The 26,721-nt window shown below is 61.2% G+C and overlaps 1 protein-coding gene across 6 annotated transcripts in view; it reads right to left on the minus strand.

Annotated features, from left to right (window-relative positions):
* Positions 1-1,242: 1,242 nt before the first annotated feature.
* The window catches only part of SOX13 (SRY-box 13), a 45,408-nt gene continuing 19,929 nt past the window's right edge, over positions 1,243-26,721 (minus strand). For 3 of the 6 annotated variants that reach the window (XM_026077304.1, XM_026077301.1, XM_026077306.1), the window contains exons 2-14: positions 10,182-10,383; positions 9,182-9,287; positions 8,880-8,966; positions 8,288-8,460; positions 7,432-7,500; positions 7,153-7,267; positions 6,970-7,052; positions 6,729-6,888; positions 6,344-6,453; positions 6,079-6,175; positions 5,457-5,600; positions 3,229-3,445; positions 1,243-3,130 (exon numbers count right to left, since the gene is read on the minus strand). In XM_026077304.1, the coding sequence (XP_025933089.1) occupies positions 2,857-3,130; positions 3,229-3,445; positions 5,457-5,600; positions 6,079-6,175; positions 6,344-6,453; positions 6,729-6,888; positions 6,970-7,052; positions 7,153-7,267; positions 7,432-7,500; positions 8,288-8,460; positions 8,880-8,966; positions 9,182-9,287; positions 10,182-10,382 (1,836 nt within the window). In that variant the 5' untranslated portion in view covers position 10,383 and the 3' untranslated portion in view covers positions 1,243-2,856. Of the gene's footprint in view, positions 3,131-3,228; positions 3,446-5,456; positions 5,601-6,078; positions 6,176-6,343; positions 6,454-6,728; positions 6,889-6,969; positions 7,053-7,152; positions 7,268-7,431; positions 7,501-8,287; positions 8,461-8,879; positions 8,967-9,181; positions 9,288-10,181; positions 10,384-18,323; positions 18,523-25,885; positions 26,004-26,721 lie in introns of those variants that run through there. The other 3 variants (XM_026077302.1, XM_026077303.1, XM_026077305.1) reach the window with 3 other exon arrangements.

Here is a 26,721-nt window from a genome sequence, read left to right on the forward strand (position 1 = left end):
TACCCCTCTCTCCGGTCTTGGCTTTGCTTGCAGCATCCCGCACCGTCTGGCGCAGGGGGAGCAGGGGGTTAAACGGGACGAAGCCAACCTGCCCTGCGAAACGGGCACAGCTTCGTCCCTGGTTGGCAGGCAGCAGCTCTTCCCCCCCCCCCACAGGCTCAGTGAGGGTGAACCTGGTGCCGCTGAGCACTGCCCAGCTCATGACAGCTGTTGCACATCAGGTTGGTGGGTGAGACCAGCTGAAGGCTTGGGGGGGGCAGAGCCCGGCTCTGCCGCCTCTCCCGGCTGCTCGGCCTGTAGAAACAGGGCAAGTGGGTTGGGGAGCAGGTGGCTGCCCCCCTCCAAGGGTGCGCAAACCTACCCCAGCAGGAGCCGGGACTTTTGTTGCATCTGCTGTTTGTTTTGGTGCAAAATGAAAGCTGCTGGTAGCTGGGAATTAGGGGATGGYGAGTCTGTGGCGAGCGATGCAGGAGTTTGCAGGCGCAGGGACGGCCGGGGGGGGCACCCAGCCCCTCTCCCCYGCCTAGAGCGGCTGCTGGGGGAGGCCGGAGCAGGAGCAGAGGGGCTGGCGGATGCATCTCCCCAAGACCCTGCTCCTTGCACCGCCGGCTGCCCGTGTCCCCTCGCATCCCTCCGTGCCCTTGCTGTCCCCGCAGGCGATGCGGGGCCTGGGGAGCGGTTGCAGCGTGGGAGGGGGGCTGCATGCAGCACTCGCCTGCCTCTTCCCCACTGCCAGCAGAGCAGGCAACAGGGACCAGCCTGGAAAAGGGGGAGTTTAGCCAAGCCGGCAGGATACGGCCCCCTGCGTTGCTGCTGTGAGCTCCTGCTGTGCCGTCCTTGCCCGTTGCTTTCAAACGCTCTGCAGAGCCAGAGGCCGATCCCACGTCTCCGTCCCGGCCTCTCCAGACACGGCGCAGGGCAAGCACCCCAAATGCTGCCGGGGCGGAAGGAGGGACGAGACGTCAAAACAAAAACAGGTGAGAAGGGGAAAAGGAGAGGGGACCACTTAGGACACGCCACGGATGGGCCGGGGCAGGGCAGCCCAGGAGGAAGAGCTAAAAAAACAGTGCAAGAGAAAACATCCGAGGGAGGCAGAGCCCTTAGGAGGGGACGCGCTGGAGGAAGGGCAGGGAAGGGGGAAGAGCAGCCCCCGTCCGTGTCCTGCACACCTGCCTTGCCAGCACCCAGCCTGGGCGTCCGCCGCTGAAGGAGCCCGCGGCCGGCAAAGCCCGAGCCCGGGTCTCTGCTCCAAAAAGTCATTTTATTGTGCCAAGGGGGCGGGAGGGGAGACAATTGTAAACAAGTATGTGAAATATACAGGTTAAGTTACTCGTGGTCTTATTAACAAAATAAAGCTCTATCTATATTTACAGTCTTTTTAAAAAAAAAAAAAAAAAAAAAAAGAAAGAAAGAGTTGCGCGTTAGCCGGGGCTGGCGGCGGAGGGCGGCCGAGTCCGGCCCCTCAGCAGCACAGCTCATCCCGCTCCCGGGAGCCGCCGGCCCGGCCCCGCGAGAGCAGCACGGGAGAGGGAATAAATAAAGCATGGAAGGAGGGGAAGAGAGACGAGACCTTTGCCGGGGGGGCGAGGAGACAGTGCGCTCCCTCGGCCTGCGGGGCACAGCCTGGATTTGTCCTTTCTCTTCCAACCTGGGGCCTAATGGTTTGCTTTTCTTCTCTTTTTTTACCCCCCCTATTTGCAGCGGCTGAGCGCGCGGGTCAGCTGCAATGCCCCAAGCGTGAGGCTTGCCTCCTCGATGCAGCCCTGCCTGGCCGCGGCATGCTCCTAGCAGGGCTGCTGCAATGCCTTTTACATCGCCGGCAAAAAACCCAGCGGCGCCGAGGCTCGATTCCTCCGAAAACGCCGTTTGCAGCGAGGCTGAAGCGGGGCGGCCGTGCCTGTTTCTGCCCGGTGCCACAAGGCGGTGCACGGGCTCCGCGCCGGCCGGACACGGCTGCGCCGCCGGCTGCACGGCTGCACGGCCGCCCGCTGCGCCGCCACGCTCCCGCGCCTGCTGGGCCGGGCTCTGACGGGAGCAAGGTATGGTTTGCTTTTTCATAATTTCCTTTTTTTTTTTTTTCTTTTTTCTTTTTTTAATTGCTGCTATTTCTCTCTTCCTCTGTGGTTTTTGCAATGCAGGTCGCGGGTGGAGCCTGCGGCTTGCGGAGCCGGGGCGTGAGCGGGAGCGATGCCCGGGGCTGGATGGGGCCGCGCACCCGTCTCACCGGGGGCTTGTGTGCGGGCAGGGGATGGGGCAGGGGGAGCGGCACAGCTAGGAACCAGGCACCCGCTTTATTTACAAAGTGGGCCAGAGCTGTCAGAAGCCTAAAGGCCTCCGAGGAGCCCTTGGCTCGTGCTCGGGCTAGTCGAGAGCTAAAATTGGCTCCACGGGGATTTGCTGGCAGGCTCTACAAAACGAGTGGGGAAAGCTGCGGGGTGTGGGGCTGGACCGGTGCCCCATCCCGCGCCCCGGCTCTCCGCAAGGACCCACGGGCGCCCGGGCTCTCCGGGCTGAGCCCTTGCGGCACAACCTGCCTTCGCTAGTGGACACGGCCGGCTCGGCGCATCCCTGCCGCGGCCGGCTCCCCGCAGGGAATGGGACTGATGCCAGCACCAGCGCACGTCGCCTCTCCTTGCTTCTCCCCGATGCAAAACACGTGCACGAGCCAGGGGCTCTGCCCAGCTCCCGCACGGCGCCCTGGGCTGCACCGAGCTCTGCRGCAGCGAGCAAGGAGCCCCCACATGCGCGCGGGCTGCCGGCCGAGCCATGCCGAGCCGTGCCGGGGCTGCGACGCTCCTCCTGCTCCCAGCTCGTCCCTCCTGCCACGGCCCCGGGAGGCAGCCGGCCCCGGCGCCCTCAGTCCGTCAGCACCACCAGCTCGCCGTCGCTCTTGTCCTCGCCCTCCGAGTCCTCCTCCTCRCTGTAGCGGTACGCCTCGCCGTCCGCCACCGAGTGCCCGTCGTCGCCGCCGTCGCCCTCCTTGAGGCTGCGGGCGTTGACGATGACGGGCATGTTGGGGTCCATGGCGCGGGGCAGGTAGTGCTCCACGAGGGGCGGCGGGAGCTGCACGCCCACCGGCCGTGGGTACAGCACGTCCGAGGCGGCGGCGGGCAGCTGGCCGCCCTGGGGCCTGCGGGACAGGGGAACGCAGTCACCGGCCGGCGCGTCCCTCGGCCGCCTCCCCCCGGGACGCCCGGCCGGAGCGGACCCAAGGAAGGGGCGCGTTACCCTATCAAGTAGCCCTGCCTGGCGTCCTGCCGCCGGTTCCTCATCAGCGCCTTGTACTCGCCCACGCGGAGCCGCTTCCCCTCCACGATGCAGGTGCGCTTGGGCCGGGGCTTGTACTTATAGTCGGGGTATTTCTCCAGGTGCTGCCGGCTCAGCCGGGCCTGCTCCTCGTAGTAGGGCTGCTTCTCCTGGTTCGTCATGGATTTCCACCGGGAGCCTGCGCAGAGAGCGCCCGCGGGGCACGCTTACCGCCGGCCTCGCTTTGCCTCTGCCCCACCTGCTGTAAGGCAACCAGCGTGCGCAGACCAGCGCTGGCTCCGGGCCGCGAGCATCCAAAGCAAGAGGGGGATTAATGCATGTACGAGTATCTAKGCAAACGGCGCCCGAATTTGCGTGCAGCCAGGATGCACCGCGGCCTCGACCCACAGGTGCTCTGAGCACTGCGGTCCCAGCGACACGGGGTGCCCACGCGGGACCCCTGCACTGCAGCTAGCACCCGCCCGCGGGGCCGGGAACAGGTCCCTCCCCGACCTTCCCGGTCACCTCTCTGGCCAGGACTGTCGCTCCACTGCCCTCCCCAAGGTATGGCGAGCAGGTGCTGCAGCTAAAATAGACCGTGCCGCCATGTGACTCGCATTCCCCTGGCAGTGACCTTTATTGTCATCCCTGCCAGCACCCGACGCAGGGCGCAGCGCAAAGCGTGCCAGCCCGCGGTGGCGGAGCTTGCGGCCGGCCCGGCAGGCGCTCTGCATCCTCCGAGCGAGGCCCAGCTCCCCCAGGGAGCTCCGTCTCCGACGCCTGCACCACGAGCCAGGCGTCGCTCCTGGCATCCTGGGGAAACTGAGGCACGGAGGCATGTGAACAGTCACCCGCCGTGCCCAGGTGTCTGCAGCACCTGGGCTGCCTCCTTCCCCCATGCGCTTGGCCACTTGCCCTCGTGCTGGCTCAGACCCAGATTTTTGGGAGCAACTGTGCAGGCAGAGCATGCAGAAACCGAAACCCCCCGGCCTGGGCTAGTATCGGCTCTGGACCGCTCGTGCACAGGTATTCACCTGCTAAATTTGCACTCCTCGAGCAGAGATCAACTCGGGCTCCCCAGGCAAGAACTGCGCTAGCTATTTAAAGCTGCGGACACCTACGATGAGAGCAACCAGCACACCACAGAGCACCTGCTCCTGAATCCCCCAGCCCTGGCGGTTGCAAGACGTAAACAGCGCAGATCCTGCCAGCACGATTCAAAGGGAAAAGCCTGGGGTTTGTTTTGTTTCTTCTTTAAATAGCGAAGCTGCTGAAATGAGTCCGGGGCCGAGCGAGGTGCATCTGCTGAAGGTAACCCACAAAACCCGTGCGTCGCGCCACTGTACGCTTGTTCCCAGCCCTTCGGACAGGCTTTTTGGAGACCACGCTGCTCTCTTTTAATAGCTAGAGGGGTTGTGCGAGGCCRGGGTGAAACGGCCCCGCTATGCATGACCACAGCCAAGGGGAAGGGCTGGTGTGACAGAGCCGTTGCAGAACCACCATCATCAGAAGGGTGCAAGACACGGCCGGATGGGGCCTGTGTTGTTACAGACACTCGCAAGAGCTGAAAACTTGGGTCACACCAGGCCGATGGGACACARAGCGTCTGGAGAACAGCCAAGCACAGAGGGGATGTGAGGCTCAGGGCAGGCAAGAGCAGGGGTCCTATAGATGCAAGGCTTTGGTAGGTTTATGTGAGATGATGACAAGAAAACTCAAGGCCTGARCTTGCAAGAGAGCAAGAAAGAGCATCCTCATAGGAGAGAGCATGCTTTGGAGGATGGTGAGCCCAGCTTCTGGTTCAAATCCTGTCTCTGAGGGGAAAAGTCTGCTCTCCTGTTAAAGCAGTGCTGGGCTCTGGACCCTGGCTGGGAGGTTACTGGCCAAAGGAGGAATCTGCTCCAAAGGCCTTCTGCTGAGGCTTTGCTGGGTGAGCTGGAGATGGTCACCCAAGCCCTGTTTGTGCAAGAGGCCACGTGCTCYGGATCCTGCTGATGCCCCAGGGCAGGACAGTGCCTTATGCTTTTTAGGCTGGAGATGACACCTTCTGGTTGGTTCCCTGTCTTCCATCTGACCCAAGCCGGGAGCCAAACTGAGCTCTGGCCTCGCGCCTGGGAGGCACAGGGTCATCTCGAACAAGAACGGGAGCAGTGAGGAAGGCTGGGGCTGGCCGAGTGGAGTAGACCATGCACCGGTATGGGAACACTTACCTAAGATCTTGCTGATGCTGGAGTTGTGCATGTCTGGGAAGGCCTGCAAAATCTTCCGCCTCTCGTCCTTCGCCCACACCATGAAAGCATTCATGGGCCGCTTTATGTGGTTGTTGTTTCTGGACTCGGGGAAGTGCCGTGAGCCTGCAAAGGGAAGAGTGAGAGAGGCTGAGACCAAGGACGAAATGCAGACACCMAGAGGAAGGAGCAAACAGCAGCCTGTGACGCGAAGCAAAAACTTTAAAACTGCAGCTGTGCTAGGTTCTTCCCACAGACCTTTAAGTCCTGCGTGGGCAAAGCTCAGAGGGGAACACCCAAGTGTTTGCTAACTTTGGGAGCATGCATGTGAGCATCCCAAAAGGGCTATCTTAGGGCCAGCAATGAGAAGGACTGAAAACCTGTTGATTTTCATGAGTTTTGGGTTCTTAGATCCTTTAGGAAAAGAAACTGGCTTCAGCTAGGGAGTCAGGCGGTCTCAGCTCCTGAAAACAGCTTTTGTGGCCTTGTGTTAGATATTCACAGACTAAGGGACAGTTTTGAGTAGACATTAGGAAATGCAGGYTGTGGATTACACTGTGGTGCTCTTAGCTTCTCTTGGGCTCAGGCACAGTGCCGTCCTTACCATCCATCTCACAGGTTAACAAGGCCTCATCCAGCCTATGGGCAGGGGTCTCCTCCATCCGCTCTTTTCCTGGGGAAGAATCGATCCCAATGTGGTCCTGCAAGAGAGCAGAGGGGCATCTACTGCCAGCCAGGGGCAGGTCAGAGCTGGGGCGCCTGAGCAGATGCTAAGATGGGAACCTTCCCATGGATGGAGACCCTGAGCGTGGCCACTACTGGTGGGGTAAGGTGAGATAAATCACAACTGTACAGTGGGTTTTGCTCACCTTTCGGTAGGGGTTGCTCAGTGACCCTTCTATGGCCCCGCTGTGGCCGTGCAGCAGCTGCCGTGCATCCTGGATTGCTTTGGTGATAGCGTCGCCTTCGCCCAGGAACCCTGGTGACAAACGAGCACAGTGCATCCGTCAGCACCAGCACCTCCAACCCCCCCCCCCCCCCCACAACACCCAGTCCCACCCCAGCAATCGCAACAGGAGCTGCTTGGCCCTATGGGGTGACACAGAGCAGCAAGGTGGCTTCTGTCCACTAAGGACACCCCAGAGAGCAGAGATGTCTCCTGTCTAAGGGAGGTGGAACCAGCCAGAAGAGGAACCGTCCCCAGAGCTGGGGGCCAGAGGAGCATCCATCAGTGAGGTGTGTTTGGGTACTCACCCAAAGGCAGGTTGGAAGGGCTCGTCTGTAGGTCCCTCGCGACCCCGTGACTAGGAGTGAGGGATTGGCAGCTGTTCATCTTCAAGCTGGGTGAACTGGAGGCACTGGGGAGGTCGGAGCCTTTGGGTTTGGCCGTCAGGTTCAGCGGCTGCGAGGTTTCCTGCAGAGGAGGGAAGGGAGGGTGAAGCGCGAGCGCGCAGGACCCTGGCTTCTGGCGCAGGGGGCAGTTTGGGGGCCGTACCTGCATCTGGAGGTGGCCTGAGCCGCTGGCCCTCTTCAGCGTAGGAGGAGGGGGGCTGTGCAGCAGCTGCACGGGGTAATCCACTGCAGGGAGGAGAAGGGGAGAGSCGTTGCGGGCGACGGCCACACCGCACGGCTCCGGCAGTCCCATCCCTCAGCCTCGGGCCCTGGGAACCCATCTCACCTGGCTTGCAAGGGATGGGCTGGATGGGCAGAGCTAACTGGGAGTCCGGAGTCACGGGAAGAGGTTGGTGGCTGGGGGTGAAGGCAGGAATCATAACATAGGGCATGTTGACCTGCTGGAGGGAAGACAGGAGAGAAGCAGAGAGACCGGATAACCGTTGAGGGACACGGCAGGGCGTGTGGCCCCCTTGCCCGGCCCAGCCAGGGGCCGCGAGCCAGGCACACAGGCTGCAGCTGCCCGGTGCTGGGGGTGTCCCAGGGAGGTGGCCCCTGCCTGTACCTGGATCTGCTGCTGCAGCAGGTTGATTTTGTGCTGCTGCTGGATGAGCTGCTGCTGCTGCTTCGCGATCTGGYGGAAGGGGAGACAAGGGGGCTAAGAAGCATTAACAGCACCGCGAAGCGGGGCACCCGCTCTGCCGGGGGGCTCACAAGTGGCTCCCCAGGGACCCCGCTGGGGCACAAACTGCCTGGCACTGGCACAGCGGAGACAGCCGCTCTGCGGAGACTCCCAAGGGCTACGGGCAAAGCTCTGCTTGGCAACTCCAGCGAGCGCCCCAGGGGCACGTCTGAGCCACCTCCAGGGGCAGGGGGAGAGATAAACAAGGGCTGGAGGGATGATGCTTCACCCCACACCCCGACACGTGCCTGGGGACATCATCCTTGCACATAGTGCCATAGGGGCTGCTGGAGAGAAAGAAAAGGATGTTCAAGAGCAAAGGAGAGAGAAGGGTCAGGAAAAGACCCAGTGTGGTTTAATTATTTTAAAGAGAGCAATTCCCATCTCCTTGAACACTCATCCACCTGCACATGCAGAAAGGGCCTGGACAGCCAAGACTTGGAGTCTCCTGGTACCACAGAGCAAAACGGGAAGTCTTTGGGATGGGCAAGGGAGAGCACAGAAAAGGGAAAGGTTTCCGGAGTGGATGATGAAGTCTGGGTGCGCCTGATGCCACCYTCCCACCATTTCCAGGGGGCCCCGTCCTCCTGGTCCTGCACCAGTGGCCAGCAGCACCACCTGCCAAAGGGACCCACCAAGGGATGGATGGTCCCGACAACCAGCTCCCCCCGAACAGGCTGCCCACCCCGGATGCCTAYGGGGACAGGTTACGGTGGTGGGGAAGGCAGCGGGCACCCACCTGCTCTTGCTGCTGCCGTGCCAGCTCCATCTGCTGCTGCTGCTTCTCGAAGAGCATCGCTGCCATGTTCTTCTGCTCCGAGTGGGCCGTCAGGAGCTGGTCCCGGAGCGTGGACAGCTGGTTGATCATAACGAGTAGCTGGAGCTCTTTCTCCACCAAGCTCTCCTGGGTTCCTGGGCCAGGGAAGAAGCCAAGCAGCTACCGGTCAGGGGCTCGTGGGTGGGTGAACACCGTCCCGACCGCAGTTGGGTGCTTGTGGGTGATGCATTGCCAAGCGAGCGCTAACGTGAAAGCGGGATGTGAAGGCCCTGACGAGCTCAGGGAAGGGCTGGTGAACCTTCCTGCTTCAGCGTTGCCTCTGTGCAGTCACAGGCAAGTCCTTGCAAACTTTTAACAGTGATGGCCTGCCCCCCCCCCCAAATTATATGAATGTTTTGTTAAAAAGCTACACATTTTGATTAAATATGCAAAATTACAGCCGCATTTCCCCTCCTACTAGCCCAGGAAACACGATGTTTCCAGCCCAGCATGTTCAGGCACAAAGAGCAAAAGGGAGGACGGTGGAGGTGGGCGGCAAAGCGCCGAGGCTCACCTTTCACTTCTTTGGACTCCATGGTGTTTCGGCCCAGCAGCCGCTCTTTCCAGTCACTGGACAGTAATTTCTCAATGGTTGGCATAACTGTTGCCGTCGGCACGCACCGGGAGGCAGCCCGGCAGAGCGGGGGAGAGGAAAGCTCGGTGAGAACAGCTTGCAGCTCCGCACCACAAAGCGGGATGGATGTGCCCATCCCGCAGAGCAGAGCTTCGCAAAAACGCCGCGAGGCCCAAAGCAAGCCCCAGGGAGCGGGGAGGTCTGTCCCGGCGGTCTCAGAGRCACTCGGAAACCTTCCTTACCCTCTTTTAGGTTTCTGTTGAAGTCCAGCTTCTCCTGGCTGCTGACGGCAGGCTCGAAGGCAGACCGCCTGGACTCTTGCGCATCGCTGGCCGGTGAGCAGGACTCCTGCGACACGCAAAGCGCTACTTACTGGGGACCCCCACGGATGGGGAGATTCGCAGGTCTCCAGGCGGAGAAACTCGGCCGTTCGGATGCTCCGAGACGGCCCAGCCTGGCTGACTGCCGGACCACGGTCTCCTACAGCACATTCCCTGGCCAGTCCTGGGCTGGGGAGCTGCCAGGGAGTTTGCCAGCACCTCTGTTTCTCATGCTGCAAAGACTTGTTTGCGGGAGCTTGCTATTATTTATTTAGCCTGCCCTGCTTCTCTGAGCCCCCGGCCTCCCCTTAGGGGCAGGGGTGGGAGTGGAAGGTCTGAGGCTACTGGTCAGGGGGAGAGAAAACCCAAAAGCAATTAAAAAGGGAAAATGAAAGGGTGGCTCCAGGCCTCCGCTGAGGGACAGCGGAGCGTGTCTGCAGGCGGCCGCGGAGGGCTCCAGGCGCAAGGCAAGAGCGCTCAAATCCCAGGGCCGACTCGAGAGCATCGACGACGGCCAGAAAGCCTGGGGGAGCCTCAGGTTTCAGCTTCATTTCCTCCGGATGAGGTATAAGCGTTCGGGGGAAAAACAACCCCTGTCTGCCTGGGGACGGAGGCCAGCATGTCCCAGGCTGCAGAGCTCTGCCAGCCCGGCGGGACACGCCGGGGTTCGGCTGCGCTGGCAGCGCCGACACCGAGACATACAGGACCGGGAGCCGGTGACCTGACACTACCATGGAYGAAAGCAAAAATGGCATCAAGGGCAGCAATACAGAAAGGCCACAGCGTTTGAGTTCATCCTGGATGGCCGCGGCAAGTTGAACACTTCCGGAGCGGTGCGATGCCCACACTGGGCATCTCCGGCAGACCTGACCCCCTTGGCTCTCCAGGAGTGAGAAAGGGAGCGCGCGGAGCCCGGACCCACCTGCGGCAGGGCCTGGGGGTCGGTGCCCTCTCTCGGCGGYGGCCCCGGCAAGTCGTTGGCACGGGGCTCGGCGCTCGGGGCAGCCCCCGGCGGGGACTCGTAGCAGCCCTCCTTCTTCTCCTCCGTCTTGATGGTGCAGTTCACCATGCTGCCGGCTCCATCGAGGTCCAGGTGGGGAGAAACGGGGCTCCTCATGGACATCCTGCGGGGCCGGCAGGGCCGTTAGCAGAGCCRTGGGGTGCCCCTGCTCAACCCCAGGCTACAAGCACCCCCTTTCCCAGCCCTTGCCCCCAGTTTGCAGGACACCGGTGTCACCCTTCACTGCGGTGCCCTCATCATTCCCAGCTTCCCGAGCTCGGCTTCTCGTAGGTCTTGGCCTCGGAAAATCAACCCAACACATCTCCTTTCTCCAGGCTGCCAAGGGAACGGAGTGATAAACAAAGCCTCAAAGTAAACCCGCCTAAAAGCATGAGCTTTAGGGCCAGTGCAAGTGTGTGCCTCTGCACTTGGTCTAAGCCTGCGGGAGAGGAACCCAAGACATGCCATGACTTGGCCATGGTTGACGCACGGCGTCGGAGACCCGTGCTGAGCCCGAGCCCCTGGGCGGCCCCGGCTCTCGGCTYGCGAGCCGACCGTGCCTCGAAAGCCTGCAGGACGGCAGGCAGGTTTCCTGTTCCAAAGGGAAATGGAAATCCTGGCCCCGCTAAACAATGCCTGGGATTTCAACCAGAATCGCTCCTGTGGGAGTCCCCGGCGCGTCGCGGAGCTGGGACCAGCCACGCCAGGGCCAGCGAGGGGCTGGAGCAAGGCGGGGGGACAGCCGGCACCGGGGAATCCTAACGGCTGGGGCCGGGGTCATTCCCGCTGCCGTGCGAGCCTGCCGGCCCTGCGGAGGAGCCAGGTGCTCCGCTGGGGGTGGCAGCACCYGGCAGCGACCATGAACTATCGCAGACGATGAGCTGTAGGCAACCACAGCGRGCCGAGGGGGAGCCGAGCGCGGCGAGGGCACTTTCAAGGGGAACTGCCCCAAACAGCGTGGCGCAGCCGCGTCCCTTGCAAAGCCTCCTGYGGTGCCGAGGTGCAGAAGCTGCATTGCCCCGTGGCCACCCGGCAAGCCAGGACCCCACCGCCGCTGGCCCGGGAGCGGGGCGATAAGCCAAYGTGCGTTCACGCCAAGGGGATTAGGCATGTCCGAGGGGGACGAGCTGCTCTGCAGCTGTACTAGCAGGGATTTTTCCCTCTACGGGCCACCAACCCTCACGCCGCACAGCAAGGAGGGGAACAAACATTGCCGTCCCCACGCTCGCCTTTCAGGGCGGAATAATGGGCAGAAAAGGCCATTAAGGAGCAGATTTACGCTGGCCGCTGCCAGGAGGCAGGAGCCAGGCTGCGGGAATAGCCGGACCACAGGGGCTGCCGAGGCGGGGAAGGGGCGGCGGGGACCACCGCGCCGGGCAGCTCCGCTCCCGCGAGGGGCCTCGGACCCCCCCCCCCCACGCTCCTAGGGGCCCCCCAGAAAGGGGAGCGAGGGGTGCGGGCGCCGGGCCGGGCCGGCGGGAGCAGCGCCGGGGCCGAACCCGGCTGCCCGGCTCGGGGCAGCAATTACATAACAAACAAAGCCCGGCTCAAGCTGCGAATTAATCAAACCGCTGAAAATAAAACCTTCCTCTCAGGAACTTCAAACAAAAGAAACGAAAACAACAAGGCCGGCTGGGTAATGAAAAGCCAGGGCTCTGAATAGGGGACAAAAGGAAGTGGAACAATAGGGTGTTGGACAAAAGCAATAAAGTAAAGGGAAGTGTGACAGCTCAACAATGGGGCACTGTGCGCGCCAGGGTTTCTGATCTTAGCAGGGCTTTTTTTAATCTCAGCTCCCTGCCCTTCGCCGAACAAATTGTTGCGCTCTCCAGGCTATGGGGCTTCCTTTCGGCTCCGGGCTCGTGCGGTACCTGCCGGCCCCGGGCCGCTGCGCCCCTGCCCGCCGGGGCCGCTGCGCCACGGAGCCGCCGCCGCCGCGGCCGGGCCCGGTGGGGAGGGCGTCGGGGCCCGCAGCGCGCTCGTGAAAACGCGCCAGGCGCCCTCGGCACGCCTCGGCCGCGGAGGAAACGGACACGTTTGGCAGCAGAAGGGACGTGGCCCGGAGCCAGCGGGAAGCCGCGTCTCGCGCAGCCGCGAGGGCTCGCTACCTGTGCTGCCCGCTCGGCGTCCGCCGGGGACCGGCACGGCCTGCAAGGCTGCCCCCCCCGCCCCCGGCCCACGTCCCAGGAGGGGAAACTGAGGCACGAAACGCGATYGTGGCGCCGTGCCCCTGGTACCCCCCCCTGCTCGGTGCATTCGTGCCCCAGGTCCTGCCGCGGGAAGCGGGCTGCCTCGGCGCCCGCACAGTGGGCGAAGCGGGAACGATCGCGGCGCAGCGGCACGCCATGCCCGCGCTCCACCGCGCGCACGAAAGCAAAGTCCCGCTCCTCCGGCGGGTCACGTTTCTATTGTACCGAACCTCCTGGTGCCACTGGAAGTTTACTCTTAAAATGGGGCTGGTACTTTAATAGGGGTCTGTTTGAAAGGGGCCTCATTGTGGGTTTATTATACGGTTTGCCGAACAAAAAAAAAAAAAAAAGAGAAAAGAAAAAGGGGGACAAGAAAGCGGCGCAGTTATCTTGTTACAGGGCTGGCGGGCGCGAGGCCGGCACGGCGGCTCAGGTACCCGCTCGCTCAAGGGCTCCTCTGTTGAGCAGACAATGGGAACGGGAACAATTGCCTTGGCACAACGAACACGTCTTCATGTAACAGATCTTCACCTTTAATGTTTCCTATTTAATGCAGGGGAACGGAGCGAATGGCGCGCGGGCGAGAAGAGCCGGCCCCGGGGGCCGAAGCACTGGCACGCTCAAGGCAGCAGCCGACCCACACTGGGGCTGGCCCTGGGGGAAGGGGCCCCCTCGGCGGGGCAGCACCTCGCTCACCTCGCCCTCCCCTTCCAGCGGGGACCAGCCCGTTTCCGCCGGCTCAGACGCTGGCCCAGAGAGTCCAAGGGCCGAGATTTGGGGGTGGCGGCAGCCAGGAGCAGGGCAGCTTTGCTTTCTGAACCGGCAGCCCCGAAAGGCACGTCCTGCAATTCTCCCCGCGCGCTGTGCCACCCTTCCTGGCTACCAGCTGATCCTATCTGCCCTGTTTGTGCCACAGCAGAGCGGCTCGAAATGCCAGGGGCAGAGCCGCTAACACCCCCCCCACACACACCCTGGCACCGCGTGAGCGAGATGCCTGTGACCTCCCAAAGCCCCCGGGGCTCCCAGAGCCTCTCCGTGCCTGGCGACGGGGGGACGCTCTCCCCAGACGATGCAAAGAGGCTCCTACTCCCGGTCACCGGTGCAGGTCACCGGGAAGGGGCCAGAGCGCGGCGGCTGCGTGGTGTTGGGTGATCCCCGTGCGGGGCTCGGCGGGACGGGGAGAAGGGACAAGCCTGCAGCACGGGGAGGAGGTCAAGCAACGTGTGACGCCTTCATCCCAGACCCCGGCCCTGCGAGGACACCGGCGTTTCACGCTCCAGCGCCGCAAGTCGTTGCAGCCGCAGAGGAGAACGGGGCCTCCATGAGCCCGGCGCCAGAGGATGCTCACTTCCGCAGCAGCACGAGGCCGGCCACAACCTCACTTTCCGCACGAGCACGTGGCTTTGCAGAAAAGGTCGCTGTAGGCAACACCCCACCTGCACAAAGTATGGAGCGAGGGCAAAGAAAAGCCTGCGGCAGAGGTGTGGCACAGGCCGGACCAGTCTTTCCCCTTTACAGACACCATATATATTCACGGAAAACCCGGATGTAAGGAAGAAGGTTTCTGCTAGCAGGGCAGCTCAAGGGGAAGCCCCCAAGTGAGCTGCTGCCGCCTGGATTCCCCAAAGCCGTGGCAGAGTTTCTGCCCGTGGCTGAGGCAGGGATGCAGCGCACGCGCTGAGGTTACCTGAAACCCAAGCTCTCGCAAAAATATCACAGCGTGCAAGGTGGGGGGTGGAAAGCCGCAGGCATGTGAACTCTCCTGAGCGGCCAGAGTGCAAGGAAGAGCTGTAAAGAATTAGGGCAGTCGCAGCTATGTTTTACAGCAGCAATTCCAGCTTTGGTCATCTCAGAGAAAGAAAGGGCAGAAGTGCGGGTACGGGGGCTTGTTCCTGCACCGTCCGGGTGCAATGCACCCCTTCCCCGGTGCTGGAGCGTGCTAATCCTGCCCCACGACCATGTGCTAATCCTGCCCCACAGGACAGGCGGAGAGGGCGGCATTCAAGCATCCTTGCATTTGCACAAGCTGCACTTCAATGCTGCAGCGTTCGTGGCCCCCAGTACCCCCTCGAGAGAGGGCGGAGGAAAAAATAAGACACACACACGTTTTCTTCTTCCAAAAAGGGCCCGAGGAATCCCTGCTGGCCACCAGGAGAGACAATAGCCCGTCTCCTGCCAGACGAGCAGGCCGCTTTCCTGCTAGACTTGGAATGTCCTTTCGGGGCTCTTTCCAACTGTTTCCGCCCAGCGTGCCTTCGCACATAAAAGAATAGATGGCTTCCTCCGCTCCGTGCCCGCGGAGGGATGTCCAGAGACAGCCGTGCYGAAGGGCCCCCGGCGCTGGGGAAGTTCACGAGGTTGCCATCCCGCCCGGCGCGGGTGTGCGGCGGCGGTGGTGGTTTTTCTCGGGCTGCCGAGCGGCGGCGCAGCCCCGCTTGCACCCGAAGGCGACGCGCCGAGCCYGGCTCGCCGAAAGCAGCCGCTGCGAGCCAGCGGCCTGCGTGCCGTACCTGAAATAGAGCTTAGCTGCACATAAAATAACAGATGACGACCTCAAAGCTCAGGGTTTCTGGACTCCGGGCTCGCCATGCAGAGCTGGGATTTCAGTCCGCCCTTTGCCCCGAGGCGCATCTGCACCCTGCTACGGCGCTGCCGCCCGCGGGAGGCAGCAGCGACCTTTGAGGACACCGGCAAAGACCAAGCGGTGCAGTGCCGCGGGGCGGAATGGCTGCCTGGGAGGACATAGACCTTTTCAGTGGGATTAAAAGAGAAATTAACACCTTTGTATGAAGAATATTTGCATTTTCCATCAGGCTCCGCTTTGCAGATCTAGCTATAGGAACCGAGGGCCTCTTGCTACAGGCGTAGGAATTTGTAAGCATGGCTCTGCGCTTTAGAGGATGCTTGTGTCATGCCACGATTAAGTCTCATGAAAGCTCTTTGGAACGACATGTGTTAGAGCCTTGGGCTTTTCCCAGGCAAATGGGAATCCGTCAGGCGCCCCAAATGCCGAGTGAGTTGCCAGGCACGTCGCTGATGGCTGCGGCTCTGCCCCAGAGTGATCCCCGGACCCTGACTGCCCCTCCGCATCCAACAAGACCTGGGATCACAGCAAAAAGCTCTCGCTTCAGGGAGAGCCATGATTTCCCACTGTCCAAGCAAAATAGCCTGGTCTTTGTCCGGCCTCCAGCCATCAGTTCCCGGGAATGCAATTTGAAGGTAGCGCCCACCCTGCCAGCACCTGGCCCTGCGGCTCTGGAGAGCCCACGGATTTGGGGCTGAAACACTGCCACTGGCCCCGCCGGCGGGCACRCCTCCGGAAAGGTCCCACGGGGTCGGAGCAAGGCAGTGACGCTGTCGGGAGAGCATGAGCATCACGGAAACTCCCGGGAATGGGTGGCGGCGCAGGGGGCCCCCCTCAGCGCCGCTCTGCGTGCCGCCCCCAAGCACCCCGACTTCCAGCCYGGTCCCTCTGTCCCCTCTCTCCGGCCGGCCCAGGACTGTGCCCGTGCCCCCGCAGGGGGACAGATTTTGGGGATCCCTTTGCCTCTTTGCAAGGAGGAGGAGTTGCTAGTTATTTCCACAGCTTCAGCATTGCCACGTTATGACTCTTCAAGGGGGGGGGGGGCGAAAAAATAGCATCAATTCTCCATCTACTAAGGCGAACACTAGAGCTGGAGGGTTGCTATTACTGCRCGGCGCTTGGAAGATTGGTCAGCAGCAAAATTTAACCCTAAAGCAATTACGACCAGCTCGAATAGCGTTCACTAATTCTCTCCAAAAACCCAACCTGCCTTCTTCAAAGGCCTCTGGGCCGTGTCTCGTGTTGCTAATGAAATGCATCTCTCTGATGCATGCCAGCAGAGGAACSCTTCAGAGGTCCACGGGAAAATCTAGTCAGCCCGGCTATTCGAAACTTGGGGAGGCAGGAAAAGATGTGTTAATCACTAAATTCACTTAAGAATTTACACTTGCCAGACAGGGAGAAAAAAATGAATTCCAAGGCTGCGGCAGTGGGGAAGAAAAGGATCTGGGATGCTTAACGGGGGCACCGGGCTGGCCATGCGGGATGCTCCGGGCGGGAATGCGATGGCAAAAATGTCTCCACGAGAACGACGCGAGACGGAGACGCGCCAAACACAGCGACAAAAAAACTCATATTCTCGTAGACTGTCTCCGTTTGATCCCGCTCGGCACACGTTTAACTGGGCCACTTCCCCAGCCTCCCAAYGGCCCCTTCTCTTACTAACAATTTCCAATTTACTGCTAATCCGGGTTTCACGGGGTTTCTGAGGTTTCAGCTTGCTCCGGTTTCTGATGAGCTGGCACAGGGGATGCATCAGTGCGAAACGCTTTCCGCTCTCGGCGCAAGGGATTACTCAGCCGCTCGCTCGCAGCGGGGGCGCGTCGCTGGCTCCCGCTCGCCCCCCCACGCGGTGCCCGGCCGTGCCTCCGCCACCCAGGCCCGCGCCTCCGGGAGGAGGAGGAGGAGGACGACGAAAGGAGCCACTTCTGGTCTCACGCCCGACCAGTAGTTTTAAAACTGTCTAAATAATTAAATATCAAATACAAAGAGGCGGCTGGATCCTTCTGCGGGCGTGAACTGGCACAGATCCACCGGCTTCACAGCTATGACCCAAACACGTTTTTCCTTTACTGGGATGAGTGATAGGAGGGTTTTAAGTAGGGGAAAAATTAAACTGAACATCAGGTGGAACTTCCCGAGGGCGAGATTTATTAGCCTCGGGATGAGCTCAGCGGGGAAGCGGAGGAAGCGCCGCCGCACTGGAATTATTTAAAACCATGCAAAGCCCCGAGGAGCAAAGCGGCGGGAACAAGCCCGCGCGACCCTGGGACTGTGCTCGTCATCCCCGTTGCGGTCTGGCTTTTTTTCTTTTGGCCAACAAGACGTATCAATAAGGAAAAAGAAAAAAAACAACCCAAAACTGCTTGCGCAGCCAGAGCAGCCTGGCTCCAAGGAGCCGCCGGTGCCTGGGCAGGCACCCGGGAGGGCACGAGGAGGACGGTGACGGCACTGAGGGCAGGGACCCGACCGCAGCGCGCTTAATGACTTCTTATAGAGCCTTTACGAGCTCCCGAACCACCAGCGAGGCCCCAGTCCGTGCGCTCGGCACCGGCCCGGAGGGAGCCGCTCTAACCCGGCGCGTAGCAAGATCTCCAGCGACTTCTGAGACGAGCAGAGCAAACCCCAGCGTTGCCCCRCGCAGACGTGTCCCCTCGCCTCCTTCTTCCCTGCCCTCCCCTTTATTCTAAGCCAATGCAACATAAAAATGTTGAAACATATTAAAAGGGAAGATGTAGGGGAAAAATGAAGCGAGAGGAACGCTCCAGAATATGTATTTCCTCTTCCCTTTTTTTCTGCATCAGAATTTTTTTTTTTTAATCAAGTTCCACACAAATTTCTCCCCTCTCAGAAGACTTTGCCTGGCTGGTTGCTGGCAGTGGCGAAACAGCAGCAAAACCTGCGCGGCTCCGACAGCTGCTGAGCCTCCTCCCCGGTACACGGGGGATTCCGGCTGGATCAGGCCCCCCCCCCCCGGCCCCACCGACACCGGCCGGCAATGCCGGGTGTCCGGGAAGCCGCCGAGGTCCTCGGAGCCGCTCCTGCACCCAGGGGCCTTGCAAAGCCCCCTCGTCCCACCCTTCCTCCCTGCCACCCTCTCCATAAGGGCATCGGCCGGCTCGGCCCCGCTCCGCTCTCCAGCTCTGCAAATTTCATCGGTTTGCAGCGAATGACCAATTATAGGGAAGTAATTATAAAAGAAGCCTCGGAGCAAATAAATAAACCAACCTGGCTCCGGCAGAGGGAGGCGAGGGCGGCCGGGCGAGAGGGAGCAGCGGGCGACTTACTTACCCAGCGCCGCGGGCCGGCGCGGAGAGGCCGGCGCCGTGCGTCTCCCTCCGTTCCTTCGCCGTTTCTGCCCTCCCCTCACCCAAAAGCAGCCCTCCGGCTTATCGGGGCGGCTGATCTCAATGTAGTTTTTGTGCGATTTCACGCACTCAGCATTTCCAGGCAGTACGGAGGGCACGTTTGACTCGGCTCGCTCGTAAACAATACTTTCCTATCGCATGACGGCGGGACCAAGACATTTGACCCTTTTCCTCTCCTGCTCCGTGTTTAGAAAAGGAAAAAAAAAAAAAAAAAAGACGTGCGACTAATCTGATGCGATCGCTATCTGCGCCCGCGCACCTTTTGGCCTAAAGGGTACAGGGAGGGGTGGCGATTTTGGAGCGCGTTTGCGGCGCGCCGGATGCGTGGGACAGCGCGGCAGGTGAGGCGGGCAGCAGGCAGGCACCCGACAAACGCAGCGGCTCCAGCAGCTCCGGTGGCCGAGCCCGGCTGCAGAGCCTGCGGCGAACCCGGCAGTTCCCACCGCGCCGGCACTGGCTCTGCTGCCGCCGCCGCCACGAGCATCCGCCCCGGCGCAGCTCCCGCCTCCTCGGGGCATCCGCAGGGAATGACAGCCCAGCCGCGGTGGTCCCTGCCACCCCCTTGCCTCCGTGACCACAGCCAAGCTTGGGCCTCCGCAGCCCCAATCCCAGGGATCGGGCAGGGCGCRATGCCTCCCCGGAGATGCTGCCCGCCGCCAGCACAGCCCCCCGCCCCAGCATCGCCATTGACCTTCTCGTAGCATTTTATACCTCCCTCTAATGCCTTTTTTTTTTTCCAGCAGCCACCTCCAGGCTTCGGGTGACCTCCCCACTCCGTGGGCCTGTTTGCTCTTTCCAACCCTCTTTTGTGTTTTTTTTTTCCATTCTTCTTTTTCCGGAGGAGCTGGGTGCACGCGTGAGCCCCRAAGGGGACACGGGCACCCCGGCAAACCTGACCTCAGCCCCCAAAGCCCGGGCGGCTTCCGAGCGCCGCGCAGCTCTGTGCATTTCCGCCGGCGGCGCCTTGCCGCAGCGCCGCTCTCCCCAAAGGCTCGCAGCGAGCCCCGGAAGCTTTAGAAACGTTCCCTTTGCACCGTTTGCTCAGCTGCAGCGAGAAAGTCTGCAGAGGCGAGCAGAGCCCCCCCGCCGGTCGCTCGCTTGCGAAAGGCGACAGCGGGGCTGTGCGGAGCCGCTTCGCCCTCCCCAGCTGCTGGCTCGCTCTGCCCGGGCTCGGAGCCGGGCTTAAGTCCACGTCCCAGCTGCTGGGGCCAGTTGACGTTTTCACGGCAGATTTTCGCTGGCGTGACCGGAGCTGCTCCGCAGTTGGGTGGTGCAAGCGTCAACTTTCCTCCGAACGAAGAGGAAGCCTCGAGCATCCGTGCTAAGCGCCTGTAGCTGCCCATCATCTGCCCCRAATCATCATACCCTTAACTAACGGCAACCCCAAGCTCCACTCGGGCTGTATTATTTCATGCGCCGAGAACAGTCATGGCTGGCTAAGCATGGATGAGGACCCCCAAGGAAAACGCTTTTGGCCTSACTTTGCCCCCTCGCTAGCGCACGTCACATATTACCCCGATTTACGGGGTGRAATCGGGCCCTCGCGTTCATGGGGCAGCTCGGTCCCGTCCAGCCCATCGCTCCGCACGCTGCAGGACCAGCCAGGGCGTCCTCCAGCGCCAGGGCCGGGACTCGCCGCCGCGGCCCCCGCGGAAGGGGGCTTCCTCCGCCCGGCATCTCCTCCGGGAAGGCAGCTCCCCCGGAGCGGCCCCGGCCACCTGCCGAGGGGCTGGTTTGCAGACGGCGCAGCGGCAGCAGGGAGCCGGGGCTCCGGCTAGTGCCATTTTTATCGCTACCGTGACTTCGGTTCGGGGAGCCGCTCAGCTCGGCTCCCAATCCAGCTTCCAGCTTTTGTTCAAAGGAAAAACATTGTTTTTTCCCCCCCAAACAGGGCTCGCTGCAGGCTCAGCGGAGCCAAAGTGACCTGCCTATCGGTTCCTCCTGCGAGATAGCGGGTTCCCCCCCCCTTGAGCGGCACCGACAGGGAGCAGGGGGGAGAGGAAGGGTATTTCCTTGGCACAGACCCATCGCAGCAATTCTGCACTGGGGCATCAGCGCCCTCCCCGGGCCGGTGCGAGCCCCCGCGTGGGACCGGGCCGGGCTGGGGCGCCCGGGGGGGGTGGGGGGGTCTGCGTCGCAGCTCCACGGCCGCAGCCCCAGGCAGCGGATGTCACAGGCCGAGCACCTCGCAGGAAGGAAAACCGTGCCACCATCCCTCCGGGCTTGCTAAACCGCAATACAACCTGCCTCGCTGCGAAGCGCCAGGATCCAGCCGATGCCGGTACCAGCCTCGTGCTTCCACCGTCCCCTCCCTGCTCTCCCTCCCCAGCCCGGACCAGACGCATTTTTAAAAGCATTCCTTGCATTGGTTTTACCATCGCCAAAGGCAAAGCCTGAGCCCAGCTCATCRCTTGTGAGCGTGGCAGCCAGCAGGACTCGGCAGAGCTTCGTAGCAAGCTCCAGAAGGAGAGAGGGGGCTGCCGGGGGGCGGCTGGCACCCTGGCACACAGCGTGCGCCGGGGCCCAAGGCTGCGGGGACCCCCAAACCGCGACCGTCCCGCAGTGTGACGGAGAGGCCAGGTCTGCACCTCCGCCATCGCTAAAGGCCAGGGAAATCCGGGTCTTGCAGGGGCTGGGTTACGGCCAGCTGGGATGGATCCTGCACCGAGCCCTGTCTCCGCTGCTCCCCGACCGTCAGCCAGACCCGCAGGCGCTGCCCTCTCCGCGCCCGGGCTGCAAGGAGATTTTGGGGACCAGCTTTCGGCCCGGCTGGATTATTTCCATTGCACAACRCTAACAAGGCAAAGACGAGGGCAGYGRCGCCCCGGCGAGGAAGCAGACGGTGCCCCCCGTTTGCAGGGGGGGCTCGGTGGCCCCCAGCCAGCCCGGGAAGCGCTGCGGGCACCCTGCAGCAGGCGCCGGCGCACAAGGGGCTCTTTGTGCCCGCGCGGCTCCCGCGGCACCTGCTTGCCCCCTCCGCCCCGCTCCCCCGTGTATCCTTATTTACCCTCCTATCCCGCGGCCTGCTCCCAAGGGCCTTGGCAGCTCCTCCGTCCACGTGCCCGGTGCCGGCTCGGTGGCGCGGGGGGCAGGCGCAGTTGCCGCGCGCCCCGCTGCATCGCACGCCAGGTGTCCGCGTTGGGGCGGGCAGGGGGCGAGGGCAGCGCCGGGAGGATGGGAGCGACCGAAGGCGTTTTAACGCCGCCGGAGCTGCGGGGCCGTGCAGCTGCGGTGCAGGCGGTCAGGAGCTTTGCAGGCACGGGCCGGCCTGGATGAGGACGCTGCCGGCATCGGCATTCCCCAATCCAGTTCCCGGAACAGACCCACAAAAGCAATGCAAGGCAGCAAGAAGGTCTGGGCACAAAGGCCAGTATTAAATTATTATATTATATCCCCCAAATCCAATATTGCACCCGAACACCCAAATCGCAGGCTGGGAGCCTCCAAGAAAAGCAAATATTGCATTGCCTCTGTGCATGCAGCAGCCAGCACAGGCATGGATGGATCCTCCATAGCCGTATCCTCCGGAGCGCCCTCAGATCAACCCTTTGGCTCCTGGAGGCGCCTGCATCACGGCAAGGAACCAGCAGGGCCGACTCCAGACCAGCCGCCTCATCCACACGGGAATTCCCCTGCGAGACAGACGTGTCCGGGACGGCAGCGCCCGCACCGCAAGGATATCCACGTCCGCCTGTCCGTCCGTCCGTCTATCCCGCCAGCAACTCCGCTCCTGCGCAGCCGAGCCCCGGCGCGGGCTCCTGTGCAGACCTCTGCCCCAGGGGACTCCCTTTCCTGCCGGGAGCAAGGCAGAACAATAGGGCCGAGCCCTCCATTGTTCTAGGGACAGATAAGCAGGGCCGCGGCATTCCCCCGGCACGGCACGGCGGGCCATAAACCCGCACACCCTCCGCGCCGCGCGCAGGCTGCTCTTCTCCMAAACGGGCAGGCGCGGTAGAGGGGTGCACGATGTGTTTCACCCTCCGGTGCAGCGCACGTGCATGCGCGCACATGCACACGCACTGCTCATCCCCGCAACCGCCCTCGCRCTGCCCTGCGGGGTTTGGCCTGAGCCGCGCGAGCCTCAGGCACCCGTGTGTCCCCACGACTCACAAAACTAAGTCCTGGGCTGTCGAACGCGGTGGCCGAGCAGCCGTGGCTCGGCCGAGCTTAACGCCAGGAAACGCCGCTGCACGGGTGGATGCCGGCGCCGGGCTCCCGCGCTGCCCGGCCGCGCGCAGATCTGCAGCCCTGCTAAATCGAACAGGCTGACTTTTATGTCCGAAGAGTTTTGGCTCCTGGCTCGCGCGCGGCAGCACGCTGGCGCACGGCTTGGGCTCAAACGGCGGGGAAAGGCGGCAGCCCGAGCACAGCGGAGGCGGCCGAGGCCACCGCGGGGTGCTGGCAGTGCCCGTAAGCACCTCCATCAGCCCGTTTTTGTATTTCTGTTCTTCTTTCGCACAAGCTGGACTCTGGCTCAGCCCAGCTCAAAATAATCCCATTTTGTGATGGCAAGGAGGATCAAACAAACAGCCCCGCTGCTCTCACTGCTACCCCACATCTCTTTGCTATATCTAATTTATAATCTTACCATCTTTTCTCYCAACAGACAACAAAGTGTCTTAGCTGCCTTCACCAGTCAGAATTACAAAATAATGACCCAGGCCAGCAGATTTTGGCCGGGGCTAGCGAGTGCTCAGGGGGCTCCTGCAGGCTGCTTTAACGCTGAGCCACATTATCTTGTTCCTCCCTGATGAGACACCCGGGGGGACGCGATGGGGGAGGGCGCCCGGCCTCCGAAGCCGCTAGACTGCATCTTTTATAACAACGGTCACATGCCTGAAGCAGGCCTGGACGGTAATGGAGCATTAAATTATGGAGAGGCAGAATTTCAAGTATTTCAGATCCATCTCCCCATTTGCATTCTTCAGCTAAATGGCTGCGAGCGGAGCGGGACAAGGCGGGCAGGGGCAGGAGCCTGCCGCTATTGCGGTGCTCGCAGAAGCATCTTTCCCCTCGAAAAACAACGCGCTTCAACTAAGAGCAGCTGCTAAACCATCCTCGGTCCAGGGGGTTGGTCTCAGTGCTCGGAGGAGAAGGGGACAAGGCTGTTTCAGTAGCGCCCTTAATGTCATGCTCCRCTTTATATGTGCGCTTAAGCCGCTGCATCGGCAAGATGTATATAAACGCTTCGTTAAGGCAGGCTCACGCCGCGTCCCTCGCTCATTTTTTTAGTGCCCCGCGCCAACGGCTGGGACGCTCCCGACGCGCGGCAGGGCTCGGCGCGGGCAGCCCCGGCCCCTCGGCCGCCCGCTGCTCCCGAGCCGGGGGACCCAGGCAGACCAAGGGCCATTGTTCGCGCCTGGAGCAGCTCCAGCTTCGGACATATGGTCCTGCAGCAGGTGGATGCAGCACAGCGGAGGGGGAGGGCGGGCTTCCAAACAACAGCAAATTTTCCAAAAGTTGACGCCTTTCACTCTGCCAACTTCCCCCCCCCCCCCCCCCCCCGCTGGAAACGGCAGCGGGGCTCCAACCCCACGCGCTCCTCAGCCACGCACAAGCAGGCTCCAGCAACTAGAAGCTCATCTGAGCGTGGGACACGGCCTGGGTGGAGATACTGGTGCACGGCCCTCGCTGAAGTCAGCGGCAGCGTATACAAAAAGGAGCAGATTTGGCTCCTGGAGATATTCTCCAAACGGAGCGGGACAGGGCAAAAAGCACCGATGTATTTTCTGGCAGAACTGTCGTAAGCTGCCCTAATTTATTTCCCTTTTGTATGTTCTGTACTGGGCTCAAAGTGGGTGGAAACTGGTGATGCATCGTGCAAAACTTTTGAGCTTCCCAGATCTTCCTCCCTGCAGCATAATGAAACCAAAAGCTCTCAAAGTTGGTGAAAAATAAACAAACAGAGCCTAGAATAGCCCTGCACGGTTTGTCGGGGGTCACTGCTAGGCTGCCCGGGCGCCCGCCGGGGGGATGCCCCAGCCGGGGCCACGGCGTTTCTGGGCTCTCCCTCCTGAGCCCGTCAGCCCCTCTGCCAGGCCACGCTGGGATCAGGCATGCAAAAGGCCGCCGCTCGGACAAACCAGGGTTTTCTAGCTGAGGGAGAAGAAAGCAAACACAAATTTTTCATCGGCTGGTAGTGATGCTACGTGCAGCAACACGGCCACACGAAAGGAGAACAAAAGAGTCCAGCAGCCTTTCTCCACCCCATTTCCCAGAGCAGCGTCTCCGGCAGTAGGTAGCAACTGCCCTGCCCGAGTGTTTTTTTTTTTTTTTCCAATAAACGCATTTTTTTAGGAAAATAAACAGCGTGCATTTTATTAGCACGGCTGGGAACTTCCGGGATGTAAAGCCAGAGCAGAGATGCACCAACAGCGGGTCTGTACCATCAGTCACAAACGCCTGCTAAAGGTCGTCTCTTAGGTAATAAAAGCTTTCTGATTTCTGCAATCACACGGGCACACACAAAGCAAGGCGAACACGGAACCACACTAAGTGTTTGCTGTGGGATAAAGCTGGAGCAGCCAGGAACATCGGTTCGCGGTGGCCAGACAAGCGGAGCTCGCTGCGCCCGGCACTGGCTCGCGTGGGACGGTTTTCCTGCTGCTCCACTGGCCCCGAGGGCCCCGAACGCACAAGTCTGCCGGGTCTCTGGGAGCATCAAAGCCACAAGCCCCCCTGCCACACCGACCCGCTCGAACCACACCAAGATCCTTCAAAGTTTCTTCGGTTTTGTCTTAAGCTTCCCCGCTGCGAGACCAAGACACTCACCTTGGGAGYGGAAAACGAGCTCCGCAGCGCGCTACCGATTCCCCGAGCCAGCCATCGCCCGCCTTCCCCACAGCTCCTGCAGCACCAGTCCCTGCTRCTCGGCCCCAGCAAGTCTCCGCTCCAGGAAGGCTGCAGACAGCGAGGGCTGCGAGCGCTCCGGGAGCCCATCAGCCAGCGGCCAATGTAAAAATAAACCCACTGAAAGGCCAGATTTACTGTGCTTCTGCCACTGCGTTCCCTGCACGGACAGAAAAACCCTTCCTCTGCATCCCGCGAACGAAATCAAAGCCCCTCCAGCAAATAACAAGTTTACAATCCTGCTTCATCCTCGCTACTTACCCCCGTGCCAGGGCACAGCTCTCCCGGCAAAGCCATTTAAAAGGGACATTTCGGCAGAGGAACAAAAAGTCAAACTCTCCCCTCCACCCTGGGCCACCTCGCCCTCCCCTGAGCTGGCTGGAACAAAGTTTGCTTGCCAGGAGGACTTGCCGGAGGGGGTGGTTTGGGTGCCCAGATTTGGCAAGGGTAAAAAAAGTAACAGCAGAAGGGGCATGCCGGCGTAGGCAACCCGAACAGACGGCGCTAAGTGCCTGCTTGAGCCCGGGAGAGCGTGCCCAGCACATTCAGCGCGATCGCCCGGAGCGCCTTCCTCCGCAAATGAGTTTAGCAGGAGATGATAATGTATTTTTAAAAGTTGGTGATCTCTGTTCCTACCTATTAGGCTGCTAGGAAGGGAATTCACCTCCTGTGCAAGACGCCAAGCCAGATCCCCAGGGAGGGAGAAGCACGGCGCGAGGAGAGAGCGGCGCCCGCAGCGACTCGCCGCTCCAGCGGCGGCTTTGCCATTCATGAGAAAGTGAAACAAATAAACAGCACAAAGGGAGATGCTGGTAAAAACGTGACGGTAGCAAAGGACTTAGAAAAAAACGTCTTCAGCCTGCCCACGTTTTGTCAAAGGACACCAGCTATTTTTAACACAAAGCCTCTGAAATCAGCAGCTTTCAAAAAAATACTGTCTCAGTGTCAACCGAATGGATTCTGTATGAAATTAAATTGAACTAAAAGGAAATTGCATGAATTACAAACACGAGTTATTGGCTCAATAGAAGAGTAACCGAGTGATATTATCTGGTCTGTGCTATGGAGAAAATCACGTTAGCTGGGATAATGGTCCTTTTTCACTCCTAAAATCTATTACTCCAAATTTGCTTTGGAAGTCAAGTGTTTTCCATACTGAAGGTACCTCAAAAGATGTTAACTGCGACTTGAACAACATGTGGCTACAGTCCACAATTTTTCCTGGGTAGCATCCCTCACTGGCAAAGAAACCCCTGCCTAAAATCCTGGAAATCGCTAGCCCGAGGTGGAAACAAGCAAGCTTTCTGTTTATTTGCACAATTCACTTGAAAAACCTCTCCTTTACCGCTCCCTCGGCAGTACATCTTTTGGTTTCCCTCGGCCACCACTGCTCCTTTAACTCTGTCGCAGTTTAACTCCGGAGCATCCCGCGAGGTGCCCGCGGAGGAGCCCCCAGCCCCAGCCCCAGCCCC

The sequence above is a fragment of the Apteryx rowi genome, unplaced genomic scaffold (genome assembly GCF_003343035.1).
Source record: "Apteryx rowi isolate R43461 unplaced genomic scaffold, aptRow1 scaffold_45, whole genome shotgun sequence".
NCBI lineage: Eukaryota > Metazoa > Chordata > Aves > Apterygiformes > Apterygidae > Apteryx > Apteryx rowi.